The 21,890-nt window shown below is 51.3% G+C and overlaps 1 protein-coding gene across 1 annotated transcript in view; it reads left to right on the plus strand.

Annotated features, from left to right (window-relative positions):
- The first annotated feature begins 2,070 nt into the window (after window positions 1–2,070).
- Window positions 2,071–21,890, plus strand: part of Egfr (epidermal growth factor receptor) — a 126,101-nt gene continuing 106,281 nt past the window's right edge. Inside the window, exon 1 of the mRNA XM_003465815.5 lies at window positions 2,071–2,252. Coding sequence (XP_003465863.2) covers window positions 2,159–2,252 — 94 coding nt within the window. The 5' untranslated portion in view covers window positions 2,071–2,158. The remainder of the gene's footprint in view (window positions 2,253–21,890) is intronic.

Here is a 21,890-nt window from a genome sequence, read left to right on the forward strand (position 1 = left end):
GGGGTTTGGAGCTGGGTTTTCCTACTGGCCAAATCCGCACTGGAACTTCAGCAGCTGTGAACCCTTCCAAGCCACAATGTCATCATCTCTTCCAATAAGGCAGGCGTTAGTGCGAGGCAGCTCCAGATTGCACAGGAGAATGTTTGGGCCATGCTCAGCACTGAGTTGGGTTGCAGGTATCCCCTTTGGTGACGGCAAGGGCACAGGGCACCCAGCCTCTGCCCAGGAACCTCGGTGGAACCCCTTCCCCAGAGCCAACTGTAAGGCTCCTCCAGTCTTTCAAGAGGAAGTCGTCCCTGCTGGCTCAGTCACACAGCAATGCTTAGCACAGTTACCACTATACTCCAGGCACCTGCCTAGGAGCGCAGCACTGGGCTGATCTGTGTCTGAATGGTATGAGAAGAAATAGGCTTCCTGGAGAGGTCCAAGGGGGCAGGCAGCAGATCCTGGCTTCTCCACCCCATGTTAGAAGTGCCCACTGTCCTTCTAGCAATCACTTCCCCAGAGCCCTGCGTCTTGAGACACAGTGACATTGAGGTCACACTGAAGGACATTGTCACAAATACCCACACACAGCTCCAGAAGGGCCACACTTCTGAGCTGACTCAGAGCTGTAGATCCTGGAGGATTCTCTTCAGAGGACTGGGGAGAATTTCCTGGGAAGCCTGCAAAGTGGGCTGTAGCTTAAAGTGCTTTACATTTAACACTCGGACAGTACAGTTTGTGTCACTGTTGCATTTCCTTGACAGGGAGTGGGATGTGGAACCCAGTGTGTGGCGCTGGATAACAGGTTGGCGGGATTTTGTGGTTCACAGACTTTCCAAGACTGACTCTCCTTTCATCTGACTTCTCTCTATGGGGCTTCCCAGCTGCTGTTCTCTGAGTTTTCCACTTGCATTTGTGTTTCTTTGCAAACTGCTTTGAGTTCTTGTTTGGAATCTTGGAGGGAGCAAGCACAGGAATTCAAACCATAGGGTTTGCCCTGATTTGTTAAGGCACAGGAGTGACTGCTTGTGTTTATCCACAGAAGCAGCTGCAGAAACGTGGGTGGCAGAGAACACTGGTTCCACTACCACCCAGGTAAAAACTCAGCCTTACAAGAGGCCAGATGGACCCTCAGCACAGCCTCTTTGAGACGAAGGTGCGCGGAAGGGGCCTTGACTCTGTAGTCTGGTTTGTGACTCAGGCTGATCAAGCAGCTCGGACTCTACCAGGCCAAGGCTCACGGGACAGCCTTTTTCTCCAGCAGGTCGGGTGGAGCCCTGCAGGAGGAGCTGAGCAGAACTTTGGGCAGTTCCAGGAAGCCCAGTTTCCTGGCCAATCCTTCATCCCTGGTGTCATCTTGTTCCTCCTGCAGTGCCGCTGGCTGCCCAGGTCACGGGCACCTGGCCCCTGAAGACCTTTCAGCTGTCGGTTTGCGTTCAGCCTTCACGCCTGGCACCTTCTTCTGCGAGCGCTACCACCTGCTTTCCAGTCCAGGCTGGCTCTTCCTGTGTGAAGTGCCCCGCCGGATTTCTCCAGCAGCCGCAGGCTCCCGAGGCCTCACGGTGCCCAGGGACGCGAGGGATTGCTCCAGCCCAGAGCCCTTGCTTCCCTGCTAGCCCCAGGTGCCGGGGGACCAGCTACTCGCAGCCGGAGACTTAATCCGGTGCCTGGGCTAAGGCCGGTGCCCCGCGCCGGTAGGGAAAAGGACAGGAGGGCGCGGCGGGGACGGGCGGGGACGCTGGTGGGCGCGGCGCGGGGGTTTGGCGAGGTCCTCACTTTGACCCCGCCCCTCCCACTTCCTCTAAACCCCGCCCACCGACTCCGCCCCACCCACTCCCTCATGGTCCCGCCCTTCTCAAGTCCCGCCCACCTCCTCGAGGCCCCGCCCCCAAATCGCCCATGCTCCCGCCCACCTCCTCGAGATCCGGCCAGTCTCCTCACAGTCTCGCCCCACCTCCTAGTAGCCCCGGCCAGGCCCCGCCCCGGCTCGCCCCTCTCCCGCCCACCTCCTTGCGGCCCCTTCCCCTTGCCCCTCTTCCCGGCTCCGCCCACCTCTTCCAGGCCCCGCCCTCAGCCTGGCCCCGCCCGCCTCTTCCCCGCCGCGAAGCAGAGGCGTCCGAAGCGCGAGCCCCGCGGAGTGGACGACGGCCAGCGCCCGGGTTAGGACAGCGCGATGCGGCCGTACGCGGCGGCAGGGCCCGCGATGTGCGCCCTACTGGCGCTGCTGGCGCTGCTGGGGGCGCACGCGGCACCCGAAGAGAAGCGCGGTGAGTGTGCGACCGGGTCCCCTGCCCCGCGTCCGCGTCCGTGTCCCTCACCCCGCGTTCTTGTCTCCCGCCCCGCGTCCGTGTCCCTCGGGCCCCATGTCTTGTGTCCCTGTGCCTCCCTGTCCCAGATCCGCAGTCTGCTCCCGGCCCGGACCCGGTAAACTGCTTTCTGCTCCGGTAGGGCGCGCCCGCGGAGGCTGAGACAGTACACGCGGCGCGGGCTCCAACTTTGCTTCCTTCTTCCCTGGCTGCGCAGCGCCGGCGGCCCGGGCGGAACTGGGCCGGGTCAGGGGCACTCGCGCCCCCTGGGACCCGGGGACAGATTCCCCACCACCAGCCTGGTCTTTCTGCCCGGTCTCTGGAGCTCTGGACTGTGGCCGGGAGAGAGGCGCCGATAGCTTGGTCCTCAGCCAGGTGCGCGTCCTGCCTAACCAGGTGACCCTGGCCAGGTGTGCAGTCGGTCCAGGCGCGCCCCAGCCCGCGGCAAGCTTAGGCCCGGGTTCTCTCCAGGTGGTGGCGTCCAGCTCACCCTTGGCGCGTCCCACACCTGGTGCCCTATGGTCCCCCACTCCTCACTGCGTTCCCATCTGAGGGCTCTGCAGGCTGCCAGCAGTGCGTGTTTGAAAACGAGGTTTTCTGTACCCTGGATTTTCTATTTAGGATGTTTCCTTCTGCTGTTTTGAAGAGTTTGATACTCAGACAGCTAAAATAGTGAGCTTATTAAAGAACAAATGGGATTGCTGTGCGTGGTTCAGTAAGACCTGGCTTGGTTATGCCCACCCTGAGCCCACTAGAGAGGAGCTTGCCTCAGGTCTAGGTCGCATTACACAAGCACCCGGAAGAGGACCAGGCCTTTACTTGCCGTGCATGACACTGGCATCGCTGGTGCAGGGGAACCACTGGAGGAGGGAAGGGCCCCACAGCACACTCAAGCTTTACTGCACAGGGAACTGCTGAGAGGGGAGCACAACCTGAGCGACCCTGTGCCAGTCACTGGTCTGCAGTTTCGAAAGCCGTTCCATCCGGGTGGTTCTGTTGGGCAGAGGTCGAGAGATTTTGGCTTGGAAGAGATACTGTTGAAGTCTCCTGGGAGAGTCCCTGCCAAGATACAGAACACCTGCAGATGGAGTCTTGCAAAATCTAGGAAAAAGGGTAAAGGCAGGGTGCAGCTGCCAAAATGAAAGCTCTGTGGCCTGACTGAGGGGTGGCTGGGAAGCCCCTCCTCCCTGCCCACCTGTATTCCCAGGCTGTCTGGCTCTCTCCCTCTGCCAGCTGATAGAGTCCTCGGGAGCAGGTGGCACTTGTGTGTCTGCCATGGGATCACCTCTCCTCTTTTTAAATTAAACTCCGAGGGCCACAGAGCTTAGCTTTTCTCACTCAGGCACATACCTGCTCTGGACACCATCTCCTGAACTTGATTATTATGAATTGTGGCTCTGGTTCTGAGACAAGCATGTACCCCACTGAGCTTACATACTGGTCCTGCATCCCCTTAGACAGAGGGCTCTAGGGTATGACCGGACAGCAGCATACAGATTCAGGTAAAGTAAAATATCGGATCATAAGAAACATTTTTAAAAAGAGGAGATGTTCTTTCTACACGAGCTTATTGAGGAGCGCTACTGACTTAATTCAGTGTTGTGTGAGATGTACTTGTTTCAGATTTGTCGTTGCTGTTGTTGTTTTGGCTCTAAGATGTGCTCTCACTTGTTGCACTGGAGCTGGGTACTATCAGGACTGCTTGAAGCCTCTCACTGACCCGCAGGTCCAGTAGGGAGGTGTGGACTCCCGTTATTTACAGGGACTCTGAGGGACAGGGAAATGCAACAACTTTCCTGCAGATGGAGTCTTGCAAATTCTAGGAAGTGGGGGAACCAAGACGCAGATCCTTCAGCCTCTAACCATGTGGCCTGGTCCCTGGAGCCAGGTCAGGTATGTGCATGATAGGGTCAGAGGCTAGGAGGCCAAGGCAGGTTCATGGGGACAGTCCCTCCCCTCAGGTCCTGCTGCCTACAGTGAAGCTCCAGCTGCTGGAGGGGAGTGGATCGGACACCAAATCTGTGTCTACAGAGATTGATGGCTTCAGGGACATTGAGCAAGGTGCTTTCTCTTGTGCAAAGGAGAGATAAAGATACCATTCTGGACGATCCTCTGTGGGATCCAGGGGAGCGGCCTGCCTGTCCCTATAGTCGAAGACGTCCTGGTTTGGGAGGTCCAGGCTGTGTATGAGGGAAACAAAGCAGGAGTTCTAGTGGGATCCAAAGTGAAGAGCCACACCTTCCTTCCTCCTGGAGACTGGATTTGGAGGCCAGGCCTGGCGTGCAGCCCGGGGGCCCTCCTGTTGTTCCAGCTCCACAGAGGCGCATGGGTCCCACAGAGTTGTGGCCTGAAACTCAGGCTCCAAATTTCACTCATGCTCACCCAGTGCACAGGAAGTGCCTGACAGTGCAACTCGAGTGGTCTCCGTGTGCCCATCTCTGCTCCTGGCAATGCGATGCTCTCATCGTTGCCTGCTTTGCAGACTGACCGCAGAGGAGAGCAGCCTGGAGTGTCAGCTGTGTCTGTCTACCCTGGCGCGGCCCAGACCAGCAGCAACCAGGCGATGGTATCTCAGAGCTTAGAACAGTCCTGCTGGCTCCCGACAGCCAGTTTCACAATCCTTAATTTTTCAAAAATGTATTTTGAAGTTTGGAGAAGCCAGGTGCCAAATTTGGCTTGCTGCATAATTACCCTGGGACCACGTGACAGCACCGACATGTTCCGAAATGTTTTCAGAGGTAGTGTCAGTGAAGATGAAGGAGTCAGCCCTGTTTTAAAAGAAAATACTCTTTGTTTTTTCTTTGATGTAAGCTACAGGATTGCATCCAGGGTCTGAAACTCCTTTGATAGGTGCGATAAATCAACTCTAGTATTAAGACAGTGAGGATTATAGCACAGAAGGGAGGCAGTTCCAGGTCCTGAGATGGGCGGGACCCATGTACTGGGGACGTGCAGCCTTTGAAGGGCCGCCCAGAATTAACTGCCACGTGACTCACCGTGAGTGTGTGCATGCCTGATTTTAACTCGGTAAGGTAGTAATGGCTGGCTTAAGGTTAGAAAACTAAGTTTTGCTAAAAGCAGAGTGAGAAAAACTCATGGCTTTGAAGTATAACTCACCTAGACATTGTTTCTCTGTAAGCACAATTTTGCTTTCTTTTTTTTGTGGTTCTGGGGGTTGAACCCAGGGCCTCATACATTCGAGGTGAGGGCTCTGCAGTGGCGCTAGGTTCCCAGCCCTCGCTTGGCTTCACTTTATAAACTAGTTTCTGGTCCTTAGATACATAATGAACTAATTCCTTTTTTGCTTTCTTCTGTCATTCATGGACATATGAAAGTATGGTAAGAAAGCATTTTAAACCTAGTAACAACCACGGATTTATTCTTGAAATATCAACATGCAGAAAGGAGGATGAATCTCATTCCTTCTCCTAGCCATCCCCGTCGGCCCTCACAGCGCTTTCCCATACTCCTGTTTTATTTTCTTCCTAAAGTATTGTCTGTTCTAAGAAAACTCTGGTGATTGACCCTTAGGACAGTGTGTTGATTATCCACCTCCAGTGTGCATGGCATGGGCCAGGTAGATGGGGCTTACCTAGCTTCTGGGCTGGAATAATTGGTTTTGCTGTAACTTTCCTTTCTCCATCATTTTGTGAGTCCTTCTCAGATCCAGCTGTCTCGAAAGCCAGCTGGGAGAGGTTTGTGGGCCAGGGGTGGCAGAAGTGAGTTTGTTAAGCCCTAAGGAAAGCTCAGCACTGGGTTTGATATTTTGGTTTCTAGAGACCCTGAAGTACAAAGCCCAGGTCTGGCTCTGTTATTGACCATCTTTGAGCTGCATTGCTTAGAAAAATCTCACTCCTAGAAATTTCAGCAGCTTGCTTTAGGTAGTAGGATGTAAAAGGAGTGGTGGGATAGAAATGTCCTTTCTGCTCCCAGTTACATCCATTCTGTTTTCAGGGGCAGAGCCTTTCTGACTGTATCTGCTGCTTCTCATTAACAGGAAGCTAGGCTCACATTGGGAGGACTCAGAGTTGGAAGGCCTTGTGCATGGCCCTTAGTAGACTCCCAATCACGCCAGTGTAATTACACCAGCACACACACCTGGCTTAGTGTAAACAATTACATGAGTTCGCCACTATTACTTGTCCTTTGAGAATAAGGGCGAGTATTGGTGCTATTACAACGTGGGGTTTTGTTTGCATTTTTCCTTGTGTGTGAGCCATGCTTTTGGTTTGCACTGGTCCTCCCCAACTTTGAGATGAAGAACAGTGCTCACCCTGGAGTACCTGGGAAGCAATTAGCAGAACAGTGAGCAGAGATTCCCAAGTGTGCAAAACAGTGGAATCGACATGAGATAAAAGACCTATTTTCATTCTCCCAGAGAGAAACCAGGAGCTCCCCACGGGAAGGAATTGCGTGTTTGATCCTTCAAGGAGATACGTGGTTATAAGGTTCCATTCCTCTGGGGAAACGGGAGGGAGGGGCGTTGTAAGAGAAGCAAGCGGCCATGGGAGCGAGTTCTGCAGAGCCCTGACATTCGCTGTGACGGGAGAGCCATCACATGCCCCCTGTCATGTTCAAACACGGCTACACTGGGCTTCCAGAGGTCCAGTGGCTTTCCTGACAGGGCAGCTCTGGTGAGCGAGTGACCTGGTTAGTTGTGCTTATCAGTGACTGATAAATATACACGGCTCACAGAAGTGCATCGAAATTGTGTTTGTGCCTGTGCTGGTGCAAGTGCTCAGGTGAGGGACGCCGGATTCTTCCTTAGGTCAGCACCAAGCCCTCACTGTGCATCAAGGCTTGAAACAACAATGGTAGAAGATGATAGTTACTTACTCTTTTCTCCTTTTCCTTTACTCTTTTCTTTAACTTTCTCTGCTCTTCTCTTTTCCCCCCTCCCCTTCCCCTGCTCCTGTCCTCCTCTTTGTTTTCTTGGCAGTAGCTTTTGAAGCTCCACTCTTCCTTGGTCACCTGAGGAATAATTGGAAAAGAAAGTGGCTCAGTGCACCCGGCCTAGGGATGCACATCTGAGCACATTTGCAGACTCCCCGGCAGTGCTGGTGAAGGACGCGGTGCTGCTCACAGCTGGTGACAGTAGAAAGTTTGTCTCTTCTCTGGCTGCTATTCCATGTTCATCTCATGAGCAAGACCCAGGGCCAGTTGCAAAGTTCCTAGTGACTAAGTTGGGGTTGCATTTTATTTCATGGGTTACTTCATTCAAATCCTCTCTGATAACCCTGAAGTGCGGGTCCTCAGGAATCTGGTGGAAATGCAAGGGCCCCTGATGGGCTCCTGAAGCACAGCCTGAGCCTGACCCTGGGAGGATCCTTGCGCATCAGAGTTTAGGAATCAGACACACCAGAGGAAGGCTGTGCTCGTTCTCGGGGGCTGGGCCAAGAGGCCTGCGAATGTGTCCCGGGAATGTGGCATTTGTGACAGATGTGATGTGGGATTTCGGTGCAAGCTCGTGGCAGACACTAACTATATGTCTGTGATAGGTGCCATTTCTCAAAACAGGAACGTTTCTCTGAGTCTCAAAGTAAGGGGTTTTTGCCTCGCCCCAGGCACAGGGATGTGGAAATGTGCTGGCAGGCCTGGCCCAGGCCCCTCCTGGGCTCCTCCTCTCTAAAACCCACAGGTCTCCTGAGAGCAGATGCAAGGCTGCACAATTCCTGTTTTATTTTTCTAAGTAACCATGAAGAAATTTACAGTGTCCAAAGTTAAGTGCCCAAGAAGTGATAAAGTGACATTTAAAGATTAAAATGGCAATTTAAAAATAAAGCAACAACCACGTGTGGAAAAATGAATGAGTCTGGATTATAGTTGATAGCTTTTTAACTTTCTCTTCAACTGCTTGATTTTTCCCTAGAACTTGTTATAGATAAGCAAAATCACTGCCTCACATCTCTTATGTAACTCCTGCTTGCAGACAGCAAAGAGCAAAAGGAAACTAAATTCTGTTCAAATCCAACGCGCTGTGGATCCCCATTGAATCACCCTGAACTCAGAGAACAACTCTGTAATAATCAAGCTACTGATGCTTCAGAATTTGGAGACACCTCTGTTTCCTGATGTGTTGCTGAGAAGATTTACCCTTTACCCGCACATTTGTAGAGGTGATTTGGAAACAAATGGGCAGATTCCCAGCAGATAAAGGCTAAGCCAAGCTGCTGGTTTTACCCTGTGGGCTTCTGCGCGTGCGGGACGGGAGATTTAGCAGTAAGGACCACTGTGTGCTCTGCAGGTGTGAGGACAGTCCATGAAGGGTTTGTTTTAAGAGCAGAAATGTGATACCTGACGGACTTTACTGCTGTGCTGTGCAGGTCTGCACGCGTGGGTGACGTCTTGATTGCTTTAGCAGTTGTTGCTTATGTCTGCGGTCCTTGTAACCATTTGCTGAAGTCCTTGCCTTTGACTTCAGGTTTTGGATAAAATTAATGGATTGCATGCAATCCCTCTCCTCTGACCAAGTGACATTTATATGTGGAAAACTGTGCATGTTTCTATTTCTTTGCTTATACTCATAAATCATTCTTTATTCTTTTGTTTGGAAGAAAAATGAGCCGCTTTATTAAATAAGTGCAAATCCTAAAGGACCGGCAAGGGCGTCTTGAGAATTATTGATCATTCCTATGATTTCAGAATGTTTTTCCAAGAGAGTTTTTTAATGCCAAAACTTATTTGCCAGCAAATATTGAGTTCTTAAAAGCTGTAGGTAGACGTAATTATAATAGTTTTTCTTTACTTTTACCTAATTATCTCCTAGTTTATACTCCTACAATATTAGCCATTGTAGTTGCTTAAAATTGAACTGAGCAATATAAAGCAGACAAGTTGGTATAAGTTTGTTCTAATACTAACACAAGATATGATGACTTTATTTTGTTTTTTTTATTAAAATATATTTTAATATGGTTTTAGAAAGTTAAACAATAACCTTTATATGGGAACCAAACCCCTCAGAGCTTCTGATTTCATCTGATTTTGATTAATTTCAAATGAATGACAGGAAAACATAAGGTGGTCACTGGAGAATAATTGTATCCCTTTTTGATTTATGATTTCAAGGGGCTTTTGAATATGATGCATTTCAGAAACATTTTTTTGGCTTTGACTTACTATAAAGTTAATAGAAAATCAGGAGACTTATCTTTCTACTGACGTCATGGTGTTGTTTTAAACCTCTGCCAACACTTCCTGATGAATTCCTGATGAATTTCTCTTAAGAGAACCCTCACAATGGACATAAAATGAATGTCTGACTTTGCTGCTTTGTTCTTTTCTCCTTTCCTTCCTAACCTCCCTACTCCTTCACCCCACTTTTGTCTGTCTTTTTGAAAGCTGTCAAAAAGACTTTCTTTTTGCTGTCTCTTTTTGAAAGCTGTTGTGAGTCGGCATTTGCGAAGAAAGAACAAACTTGATAACTGTGAATGGAACTTTACAACTAATTGCAAAAAATATACTACATAATTTTTGAAAGTTAGGGTCAAATACATTCAGTTTTCATGATTATTTTTTAATCCAAACATCTATAAGCATGGATCATTTTTTGGAAAGTAGTATTGGTAAAGGTGTTTTTCTTGATTCACAGCTTACCATGTTTTCCCTGTAACTAGTTAGCTGTAGTAGGAAGGGAAAACTGGTTGGAATCTACCCTCCCAGTTTCAGTTTGCATATAATAATTAAACTAGATAATTCCAAAAGTCCTTGTAGCCGAAAACATCTATGAAATTAAAAGCAAATCTAAATATATGCAAGATATGTATTTAAACAAGCTGATAATAAGTGTGCTGTCCCTGTAATTTAAATGCTAAAATATTGATGTCATAATAATAATAACCACTTGCATTTGCACAGCACTTCGCAGTTTGCACAATGCCTCAGTGTGGTCTTTCTGGCCTCTCAGCCGCTTCACGCGACCAGGGTAATTATCCACACGAGGGCCAGGGATGAGGCCCAGCATGCACTGCTGTCTGCCCACATCACAGCCAGGTGAGCAGTGGGTGCTGGGCACCCTTCCTGCTGTGCTCCATCTCCCCACATGCTGCCTTGCACGCCCCGCTTCTCCTTACCCCTCCTTTGAGTCCTCAGGGGCCCTCAGCCATGGATGCCAGCTCTGGCTTTTAGTCCTATTTGCAAATCATTGGGCAGACACAATAATCCCTCCACATCTTTGTTGTATTTCCACTGCTTGTACTTCATTGCTGTCAGCTTTGTACATCTCTGTGTTTTCTCAGTTTTGTTCCCTTCCTACTTTTCCTCTTTTTGTGAAGAATTGTTTTTAGCCAGTCCCATGCCTGTGCTTTTGCCTGCATTTGATAAGATATGCATTTGTGAGCCCTAAACACATTTGCTCCAGGAATTGGAAGTATGACTTTTTGAGCACTGTGTCTTCAGCATCTGTAAACTTGCCAGATCTAAAAATACTTACAGGAGAAAGGAGGGTGGAAAGCAAGGCCGGAGCAGCTCGGGTAGCCACAAGGCTGTGTCAAGGAGGCTGCTGGGTCGTGTGGGCTCTAGGCTACGCGGAGCTCACACTCAGCTCACTCAGGTGTGAGAAGGAGAAACTCGAAGCCGAGTGTGGCCCTCATGAGAGTCCACACCGTGTTGTCTCAGCCAGGCTGCCGACATGGTACGCACCGACATCGGGGGAAAGGGTCACAAATCCACGTGACGTGGGGCCGGGGGAGGAGCCTACAGCCTGGGACGGCAGATGAAATGCAATGCAGTGTGTGGTGACTGGCCAACCTCGCCACGTGTGATGGAACTGCCCCGAAGGAAATCTCAAGATGCAGGGTTATTTTCCTTCTCTGGGAAGGATTTTTTATGGCTTATTCCCCACATAGTGGAAACTTTCCAGTCCTCTGGAGATCTCCCCCCAGTGCAGTCACACTTAATGACTGTAGAGGACAGGAGTGGACCTCAGCCATGGTCTGTGTGTCCAGGTGTAGAGGCTCCACTGGAGGGACAGCACTTGAGAGGGTGCAGGTCTCGAGCAAGCACACCCTGCCTGCTGGGAACAGTCTGCCTTAGAGTGCCTTCATCATGGGCTCTGGTCTCTGAGCCTGTGAGCCTCCAGTGGTCACTTGCATGACAGCCCCGCCCTTACCTTCCCAGCCAGGCAGACCCGCTGTCCTGCACTGGTGAAGGGACACTCAGAAAGTGAGATAGAGGGGCTCTCTGTTTATTCACTTGCTAGTTCAGGAGACGCTGTCCTGTTAGGTGCATGCCCAGTGATGGTGGCAGTGGTGTCTCTGGTGGGGAGGGTCCCAGATGGGACTTGAGGTGTGATGGGGTCATCTCCTCAGTGGCACACTATTATTCTCAGTTTTGGTGACAAAAGCAAGGATTTAGATGTGTCGTGCAGGTGCAGTGTCTACTAAATACTCACAGTGCTGCTCAGTTGCAAAAACAAGACTTTCAGACAATAGCTGAGGAGGTCTACAGTCCCAAATTCAAGGCCTGAGCCCTATGTGCAAACAGTGCCGGGCCATAACATTAAACCCGCTCATTAGTTCAAAATGAAGGAATTGAGGAGACATATATATTTGTGACAGATGTTTGGTATCATAAGGTGTCAATCAATGTGTATCAGTTGCGAGTGCTGGCCACAGTGCCTTTTTTCCTGCAATCTGTGAGCTTTTGTGGCATTTTCCTTCCCTCCTTGGGGAGGGGAAGGGCTAGGGTTCCTTGGGCCTCACTTTGAGAAAAGGTTGCACATTCTTCTTATGGCCAGGCTCAGTTCTCCCACAGAGATGCCAAAAGGCAGGAGCCACAGGAGAGCCGCGTTTGCTGTTGGCGTCTGCTGAACTCGAGCCATGAGCGCAAGTCTTCCTAGTGTGATGCGCTGGGGCAGCTGCTGGTGCGTAGTGGGTGCTGTCACATCAAAGGCCTCGCTGCAGCAAAGGGCTATCTTCAAAGTAACAGAGAGTGGTAATGAAGGCCCAGGGTTTGGAAACGAGACGTTCACATGCCAGTGTGATGGCATCACCCTATCACCCTAGAATGAGGGCAATTATGTCCTGTGTCTTTCTCTTGTCACAGCCATAGAGGCAAGGGAGAAGTGTGATCTGAGCTGAACCTGGCCGTTCCAGCCTCCAGTGGGATGCTGCCTGCACACCCTTCTCGTGAGGCTCCTGTGTGACCTGGGTCATTGTGACACCCTGAGGGTGGGAGCTGATGTGAATATCAGGGTGCGGTCACCTGCCGCCTGTCCAGTGGCTGTTGCCACTGACCTGCCCAGCTGGTCTCTACTGTCCTTGCTCTCGTCACCAGGGTCATTACCAGTTCCCAGCAGCTGCTCCTGGTCTCCATCCATTGTTTGCCAGCTTGGCTGTGTCTGTCTGCATCTTTTCTGCTGTAAAGCAGAGTGTACTCATCACTTCTTAACAATGGAGAAATGTCCAGGTGCTTCTTGACCTGAGGAGGAAAGGGCACTGGTTCCCCTCCTCAGATGTCACCATTTCTCAAAGGCCATGGCAAGGCGTGCACAGAGGGCACAGAGCTCTGGCACCCTGTCCACCTCAATACAGAGGCCTCTACTCTGCTGGGAAACTCGCGCTGGCCCTAAGTCTGTTCTGAGTGACCGCATCTGGGAATGACTTCCCCAACCAGAAAACCACCACCACAGGCCAAGTAAAACACTAGGTCAGTAACCCCAGGACTGATCATCTCTCTCTCTCTGAGTGGGTAGCTTGTGTCCTAGAGAAAGCAATGATAACTTTACCATATCGATCATCCTCGGATGCTGAGATTTCTGCAAGCAGGAAGCAATGGGAATAAGGTACAAACACGACATGCAGAATTGGAGACTCGCTGTGTGGCCCTTCCATTCCCTGTCTCTGTCTCTGTCTGTCTCTCTGTTTCTGTCTGTCTCTCTCTGTCCCTTTTTGTCTCTGTCTCTCCTTGTCTTTTCTGTGTCTGTCTCTGTCTCTTCTCTGCTTTTGTCTCTATCTCTGTCTCTGTCTATCTCTGTCTGTCTCTGTCTTCCTCTGTCTGTGTCTGTCTCTGTGTCTGTCAGTCTCTTCTCTATATCTGCCTCTGTCTGTCTGTGCCTCTGTTTGTCTCTGTCTCTGTGTCTGTGTCTGTCTCTGTCTCTCTGACCCTGTCTTTAGATAAAAGTGATGTACCGGCCCTCCCACCCACTAGTATGGATAGAAGGGGCTGTGAGGCTGGGGCAGCCCTGGACACACTGCCTGGGGGTGAAAGCAGCCCTGCCTTGGCAGAGGGGACAGGTTGGTAACCCTGGAAGTCTATTTCTTCACGGGCAGAAGTGGTGAATCTGGTACTCATGCTGGGGCTGCTGAGGAGGAAGGGGGTGGTCTGGCTGGATGAGCACATTCCACGAGTGGGAGTGCCGGCCTGCACCATGGCCCGGAAAGTCTGTGCTATGAAGGAGGAACCCAAGGCTACCACAGCACAGTGGGCAGGACCTGCCCAGACTGATGGCCTTGTGACTGCTGCTTTCTGCCCTGTGGCTGGATCCTGAAGGAGTCACTGAGACCCAGGACACAGCCCCAGCTTGGCTTAACTCCTGGGTCCTGGTGCTCAGTGACCTTCCTGAGCCCCCACAGGACTCTCAAATCCCCGCACCAAGCCTGTCCTCCTTCTGTGGGGTCACCATCTGTCCAAAGAGCCTTGCGGGCTGGGGTCCTGGGTGTGCCAGCTGGGTTTAGACCTTCTCCACTTTGTTGCATGCCCGGGGGTTCCCTGTGCCACTTTGAGGCTGGGACTTCCCAGAGCGCATTGTGAGGCCAGTGCTGCGGGCTCTCTCATGCTCACCCTTTTCCCACTGTTGCTGAATCAGACATGGTGGCCACGTCCTTACAGTTTTGAAACTGTCCTAACAGTTTCGTGTCCCCAGGTGCCTGGACCATCTCATGAGATGTGGCCTGGGTGAATCAAGCTTTCAGTCACTGAAACAAGCATCTGAAAAAATCGACTTGCAAGGAGAAAGGTAGTTTTGGTTCCCAATTTTGCAGGCTGGTCCTGCTGCTTTGTGTGGCCAGAAAGAAAAGTAAAAGGGGGAAGAGACCAGCCCAAATTGTCCTTTGAAGATGCATTTCCAGGACCTAAAGATCTCCCATTAAGCCTCGCCTTTTAAAGGAGCCACTACGTCCAGTGCTTCAGGAACGCAGGGCCCCTGGGGATACTTAGTATCTAAGCTCAGGCAGGTGTGACTGCACTGCAAAGTGCCCAGGCACACTGCATCCACGGGGTCCAGGCACCATCTTCTCTCTCCATTCACGGTCGGGAGCTGCAGGTGTCACCGCGCCTGTGACCCTCATGTCATCATCTACCTTCTTATTTTCTACTACATGGGTAAGGGACTGGCAATGAATTAACATACCCTAGGGGCTTCCTGCTTCTTACCAGCAGCACTGGCAAATTATTTTTAACTTTGTGTTAAGTCTCTGAGTGAAAAATAAATGTTTTGCTGCAAGAAACACCGAAAATGGAAAAGCTAATGTTGGCAGCCGATCGTCCACCTCGGAGGCACAGCTGGTGGTGTGGCTGTGTGCAGCAGCAGGGCTGGTGGGCTGTGAGCCCACCAAGGGCTGTCACACGCTTGGTGGCCTTGTGCCACTTAGACCTGAGGCCACCAGGAGAATTGTCCCAAGCACCAAGGAAGGGGGCAGCAAACACAGGTCCTCTTTGAAGGTCAACCTCATAAGTGCTTTCCAAATTGTGAAGAAGGGAGGTCTGCCATGGAGGAGCGCTGCGGAGCTGCTGGCCACCTCCTACCTCAGAGTTGCAAGCCCTGGGTTACCTGCTTAGAAACTACACTTCCAGCTGAGTGTTTTGAGCTTGTATTTTCCCACTCTTTGTCATTTAATAGGCGAGTTAAGACATTTGTTATTGTCGCAGGTCCCAGAAAGTCTTACTGAAACAAAGCAGATCTCCTTGTATGAGTATCTTGGCGGGGCATAGTGGTGGATGCTGTGATACTAGCACTCAGGAGGCTGAGGCAGGAGGCTTGCCAAGAATTCAAGGCCAGCCTGTGGCATAGGGAGTTCAAGGCAACCTGAACTGTATACCGTGGGCCTTCCACCCCTCCACAATAAGAATGAATGCCTTGCTGTGGGTATGGCAGCATGCTGTTGACTTTTCTGTTGAAGAATTATGGATTCTCAGGAAGTTACAGGGAATCTGCATGGGTTTCTGTGAACTCTTCTCCCAACCTCCATCAATGGGAAAATCTTGGTAGCAAACTTTGGTGTTTTTAATTTGACATCTTTATGGTTAACCTAGGTACAAAACTCACTATTTTAATTAGCTAATGATTTAATAGCACAAAGGTTGCAGTCTTTCACAGTACAGTTTGAAAGTTGCTCTTTTTTGTGTGTCTATGGTACTATGGATTGAACCCAGGACCTTTGCTCTGAGCTATGTGTATCTGCCACCCTTTTCAATTTTTTAAATTTTGAGATAGGATCTCAGTAAGTTCCCCAGGCTGGGGTTCAGCATGTGATCCTCCTGTGTCAGCCTCCCAGAGTGCTGACACTATGGGTTTGAGCCACTAATGCCTGGTCTGGCCTCCCCTTTTAACAGATAGTGAATATTTGCAGAAACTATAAAAGACCATGTTACTGAGGGAACTGAAGCTCTGCCTGCCTCTGTGACCCACCAGCCTCACAGAGTTGGCATTTGTGGACCAGGTTCATGTGCCGGGATGGGAAGGAACGTGGGAATGGGGGTGTGAGTGCCCTGGCGCACAGTGGAACCTCTGCCTGCACCCCAGGCCTAGCATTTAGGCCACTCCACTCACAGCCACTCTCTGCACCTGTAGCCCTGGGTGCATGGGTCGCTTTAATAGGTTACGTGGCTCAGCCCACCCTCGATGCATATGGCACTGCCTAGGTTCAGGTCTGCTCAGGTGGAGGCACTCATGAGAGGTCTCTGTGCACTGCCCACCAAACAGCTGCGGAGTGAGAGCAGGAAATGTTTCCACCCTTGAGGAGCCACAGCCCCATGCCCGTGTCCCTGAGTGTGAGGCTGTCTGTGGGACCTGCGAGCCCCCATAGCTGAAAGCGTGGTCTCCGGAGGGCCATGTTGGTCAACTATGCTGCCCTTGCTGACCCTGGCGCGCCTGAGAAATTCAGGGCTCCATGGCTCTCGTGGGCCGGGATTCCCCCATCTGCCTCCTTGGGGTGACTGGGAACCACCCTGTCTCCCTGGAATCTCCTGATCAGTGATGCAAGGTAGACAAGCTTGAAGCCTCAGAGCTCAGCCAAGATTGAGCAGGGTTGGGAACCTGTGCACTCTCGTCGCATTGCTGTGTTGATATTGAAAACTATTTACCGTAAACTTAATAGTGATCACTAATCTCAATTGCAGGTCCCGTATCCCTTCTCCGGAAAGCTTGGGGCCAGCGTGCTTCACATTTTGGACGTTTGTCTACACTTCAGTTGTATAGTATCCCTAATCCAAAAATAAGTCTGAAATGCTGTCATGTTGGGCATAAGAAGTTTTACATTTTAAGCTGGGTGTGGTATATACATCTATAATTCTAGTGCTTGGGAGGCTCAGGCAGGAGGACTGGAAGTTCCAAGCCAGCCTGGACTATGTAGCAAGACTCGGTCTCAAAGAAAGAAAAAGTTTCAGATTTCGTGTTTGGCGTGGAGGCCGAGGCTCAGCCTAGATGTGCAGAGCTCATGTCTTCATTGGGCTGCTGTCCACGCAGGGTCCTGTTTCTCCAGAAAGACTTGACCTCTCATGTTTCCTCACTTGCTGGGGGAGATGTGTGGGTCTGAGAGCTGGAGCTGGGAGCTTGTTTCCACCTGTGAGGGAGGGAGGATGGTGTGAGGTGCCTCCGGAACACAGCTGGAGGGGATGAGGTGCCCTGATATGGGGTCCCCGCAAAGGCCACCGCTGCCCCCAGAGTGCGGCCCACAGTGGCTTTGCACTGCGGGCTGTCCCGTACTCAGCACCTGGGAGACAGGAGGAGGGCGCCTTGGCTTCTAGAAGTGGAGAAAGAGGCATTGGAAGGGAGGTGGAGAGTGAGCCAGAAGCCCATGATCATATAGGTGCATCTGCCGTGGGAAGGGAAAGATCTGTGCACCCGTGAGAGGCAGCAGGGAGGCAGCAGGACCTTTAAGAGGTGGATGTGGCTGTGCACACCTGTAATCCCAGCACTCTGAGGCATGAGCCTAAGGCAGGAGGGTCCATCATGAGTAACTTAAAGACTTAGGTAGACCCTGTCTCAGAATGAGAAATCGTAATAAAGGGCTGGGGACACAGGTCAGTATGAAGGCCCTGGACTGAATGCCCAGTACCACAGGGATGAAAACATGGCCTGGTGTGTGGGCTTTGGCAGCAGGCTTTGGCAGCAGGGCAGAGACCTGGCTCTCCTATTGCTTCCACTTCCTGCTGTCCTGGCTGTAAGCATTTGCTACCTGGCACCCTCACCATGGGTCCCCCTGTGGGCCCAAGTATTCCTCTTCTGTAGAGCTGGTCATCTCAAACCTGACAGCACTGCACAGCTAGCTGACAAGTCTAGGGCCTGGGACCTCAGCCAGGCCTGCAAGGGAGGACCGGCTCTAGGATCTGACACTGCGGGTGCATGGAGGGCACACAGGGTCCCCCAGGAGGTCCTTGACACACCACACACATGCACGTGACTGTCTTCACTACCCCATGGGTGGGGAAGCAGGCATGCAGACTCTTTATGTGCGGGGGTGTGAGCCAATTCACACATGCCTTGCTGCAGGCCCTGGCTCTGCGCTGTGGCCCTGGTTTGGTAAGAGACTGTCCTTAGTGGTGTCACCCAGCCTGCACCAGGCTTGAGGGCTGGAAGCACCCCAGGAAGTGCCAGGGGCAGTGCTGCCACAACTGTGCACTCCAGCCTGCCACACAAGAACCTCAGGACACCTTCTCTGGTCCCCAAGGCACTGATTCTAAGACCCACAGCCGAAGTGAGGTGAGCTGCAGAGGTGCTGAGACGGGTGCCCGTGCAACCGGCACTTACACAGATATACCAGTGTTTCCTCACCAGACGGAAATGTTGGTGAATACAGTGGGTGGAATAAACCTTTGCAGCTGACTTTGTCCAGTGTTATTATTATTTTAGAGTCAGACTGAAATAGTGGAATGCAATATTTAAAAGCACTTTTCTAATTTCTTTCCTGGTTGTGCATCCCACCTTAGGTTGTAGAGTAACTGGAAAGAGACCTTCTTTCTACTTTTTTTAGTGTCTGCTTAGTTTTCTGAGCTGTTTTTTGTGGCAATGTGCCTTTTCCCAGAAAATCAGGTTAACATTAAATAGGCACTGGGTGTTTATCTGATCTTGTTTATGGGAGTTTAAGAAATTTTTAATCTTTGTATACACTTTACGCTGTTAACTAGGTGAAAGGCCATTAGAACTTTTAGAATGCACTCTAACTTCAGAAGTTAGCAGGTAGGGCAGCTGCATCCCATCGTGGGACAGCGCTTACTGTTAACCTGCGCTGGCAGTGAAGAGGCAGCGTGCAGTCCACCTGGGAGACCTCTGCACCTGGGATGGAGACCCAGGCAAGGTAGTGCTGGTCTTTCCCGAGTTCAGAAGACCTCTGAGTCATGTAAAATGGCAGAGGACCCTTAAGGGCAGGAGAGGTGACATGTGGAAATGTGGGGGCAGTAGTAGCCAGCGGTCACTCAGCCAGGCCATGTCTGAATGGACAACAATACACCACCTGCCCACACAGAACCTACCTACATAGACTTGCACTCCAGATAGGCGTATGAGACCCTAAAACACCTTCATTCAATGATCGTATGGCTGTGTGAACCGGGGAAAGAACGTGGTGATCAGCAGATGCCTGCCTGGATTGCAGCGATCGCAGTGCACACATTTTCTCCCTGATCTTCACCCACACTGACCATGTAGTGCCCAGAAAAACCAGCCTGGCCACAGGGTGGATTGGCTTCCTCTGAAACACCTGGGAGTGACGAGTGCTCTCATATTTTAGCCTTCACAGAATTCAGCTGGGAAACCCTCTAGTTTAAATATTTGGGAGGAAGTAGCTGGGTTAGGCTCAAGTCACTGTCAAGGAGAAACCACCCTGGAGTTCCTGCAGTCACAGGCAACCTCTTCATCCAAGAGGCCGGTGTTTTCCACAGTGTTCACCTTTGCCCAAAACTCCAGGACACAGGTGCTGCTTGGGGTTTTAGTTTTTAATTGAAACCAGTAGGAATTGTCAAGCAGGTGTGACCTCTGGCATCCCCCTGGTAGTTAGAAGAACGATGATTATTTTGGATGGAACTTGATAAAGTGGTAGCAAGTGCATGGAAAGAGGTTGTAACCGTGACAACTCTCTGTAGGGCATCAAAGAAAAAGATTGACTTCAATCACCCTTGGAATCAACTATTGATTAGTCTCACCCCAGGCCATGCAGTGGGGGGCCTGTTCCCATGCATGCTGTGGGGTCAGTGCCTGGCAGTCACTCGCTGACTCGCAGAGTGGGCAGCTCGATGGTACCCATTCTCTGTGCATAGGATCTGCCTAGACCTGGCCAGCAGTGAGAAGACTGCAGGTGCCCAGCCAGGAGCTGCTGCAGGAAACAAAACTGAGCTGCAAGGACAGGAACAGCAGAGCCTGTCTGATTCAGACTTGGCCATGTGTGCTCTGCCTTTCGTGCAGGACTGCAAGATCCCCTTTTCCTCTCATGCTTCAGGTGGCACCAGTGCTGGGGAGCCCTCTTTGCAAGGGGAGCCGATGTGTACTCGAGGAAGCTGTGGAGATGGAAAACTCTAGGTCATCAACCAGATGATTTTTTAAATTATCAAACCAGGAGACATAAAATATAGGAAAACAAGAGAAACATCTGAATCAAATGATGACAGCAGGTCTGAAGTCAGCCGTGAAGGGCGAAGCGGCAGATGACGAGGCATGGTCCATGCCATGGATGTTTACCATGTGGTTTCTCGTTCTGCCTCTGCAAGACAGGTGTGGGTATCACAGGTGACAGCATGGGGACGGAGATGCCATCTAGCTGTGAACTTCTTTTTGTTATTTTAGAAGACAAGTCACACTTCAGATTGTCTGGTATCTGCTTTCCCCAGCTATGACAAATAGCAGAGATAACCAGCATGCAAAAAGGAGAGGCTGATTGTGGCTCACAGTGTCAGAGCTTTCGGGGGGCCTGTTGCACTGGGGGGAGGTGTGGCAGCCCATCGAGGTGGAGGTGGTGGGGTACAGCCAGGAGGGGAGGACAAGAGAAGGATCTTGGGCACTATTATGCCCCTCACAGGTACCAGGGACCTGAGACTGTTTTACCGCCAGTCGTGCCAAGCTGGTGACCATGCTTTTAGCTCAGGGCCTTCTGGGGAAGGTTTATACCACAGCAGAGTCTTTACCACAAAAGTGCACTTCACTAGGATGTGTCTTCCTTCTTTCAGGCTGAATGGTACCGGTCTGTCAGCCTGCCTCTTGGTGGCTATCTCTGTTTAAGGCACTACCCTCAGAGCTGAGACTGGAGTATAGCCTCAGGCTCAAATGAGTCAGGTAGACCGCTCAGCAGCATGGAGCTAGGGTCTCCACCGGGAACAAGCCCATCCCTGCCCTGCCCCACCCGGCAGATGTGTGACAATGTGGAGAAATAAACAGTTGCCCCACAGATGCGTGCATGCAGCTGGCTCCTGGTGGGTGGAGACAGGACTGCCAGAGAGCACCATGGAGAGTTGTGACAGCCCCCACCACTAGCTGTGGCCAGACCGAAACAGTGTGGTGCCAGGGCTGAGCCTGCAGTGAGCTGAGCGGTTGTGCACAGCTCACTGTGTGTCTGCTCAGTGCTCTCTCATCCTTGCTCCTGAGGCCTTGCAGTTGATTGTTCCCCACCAGGTCCACTGAGCACCCAGAGAGCAGCAGTGGCAGCACGGGTTTGCACTAGGCAAGGACCACCTGCACCAGCTGTTTCAGCCTGCAGGCTTCACAGGAAAGCAGGCAGCACCCACAAACCTGCACAGAGGAGCCTGGGCCTGGGATTAGACCTGGATCCAGCTTTGCTTTAGGAGCAGCCTACATTTCACATAAAGCAGGTGCTTTTCCTTCTCCTGCTTTATTTCCTTGTTCCTGGCAACACAAGGGTGCAATTAGGAGAAGGAGTCTTTTACCGAATAGCTCCCTAAGAGCCAGCAGAGACCCAGCTGGTTCTGGGCCTGCTTTGTCACCAGAGAGGCAGCTGCTTCACTCTGCGTCTTTCTTTGTCAGCGGCTGACCCAGAAGTGGAAACGAACTTAACAGAATTGCACAGCTACAGCCATGGAAGACTTGGTCCACCTCACCCTCTTTTAGAACAATGCCATTCTTCTTGGGGTTCAGGTTGCTGCGCCCATGGGTTAGAAAAAGAAAAGGAAGTCTCCTGCCATGCAGAGGTCACCATGGGCTTGACCCGGACAGGCTGCACAGAGCCTGGGCAGACATCACCTTGCTCCGGGGCCTGCTCTGAGGCAGCTGGGTCTGGTGCATGGAGTGTCCATGTGGCTATAGTGCAGGGCAGGGGACCTGGAGTCCTGCTGAGCTGAAGCCATCTGGTTGTGGGCTTGAATTCAGAGATGGTGGTTGATTCCTGCATGGAATCATGAGTCATAAGACACAGTGACTTCCTAAACTCTGGAGTCATT

Source organism: Cavia porcellus, unplaced genomic scaffold, assembly GCF_034190915.1.
Source record: "Cavia porcellus strain 051 isolate PalLab524CR breed Dunkin Hartley unplaced genomic scaffold, mCavPor4.1 scaffold_23, whole genome shotgun sequence".
Classification (NCBI taxonomy): domain Eukaryota; kingdom Metazoa; phylum Chordata; class Mammalia; order Rodentia; family Caviidae; genus Cavia; species Cavia porcellus.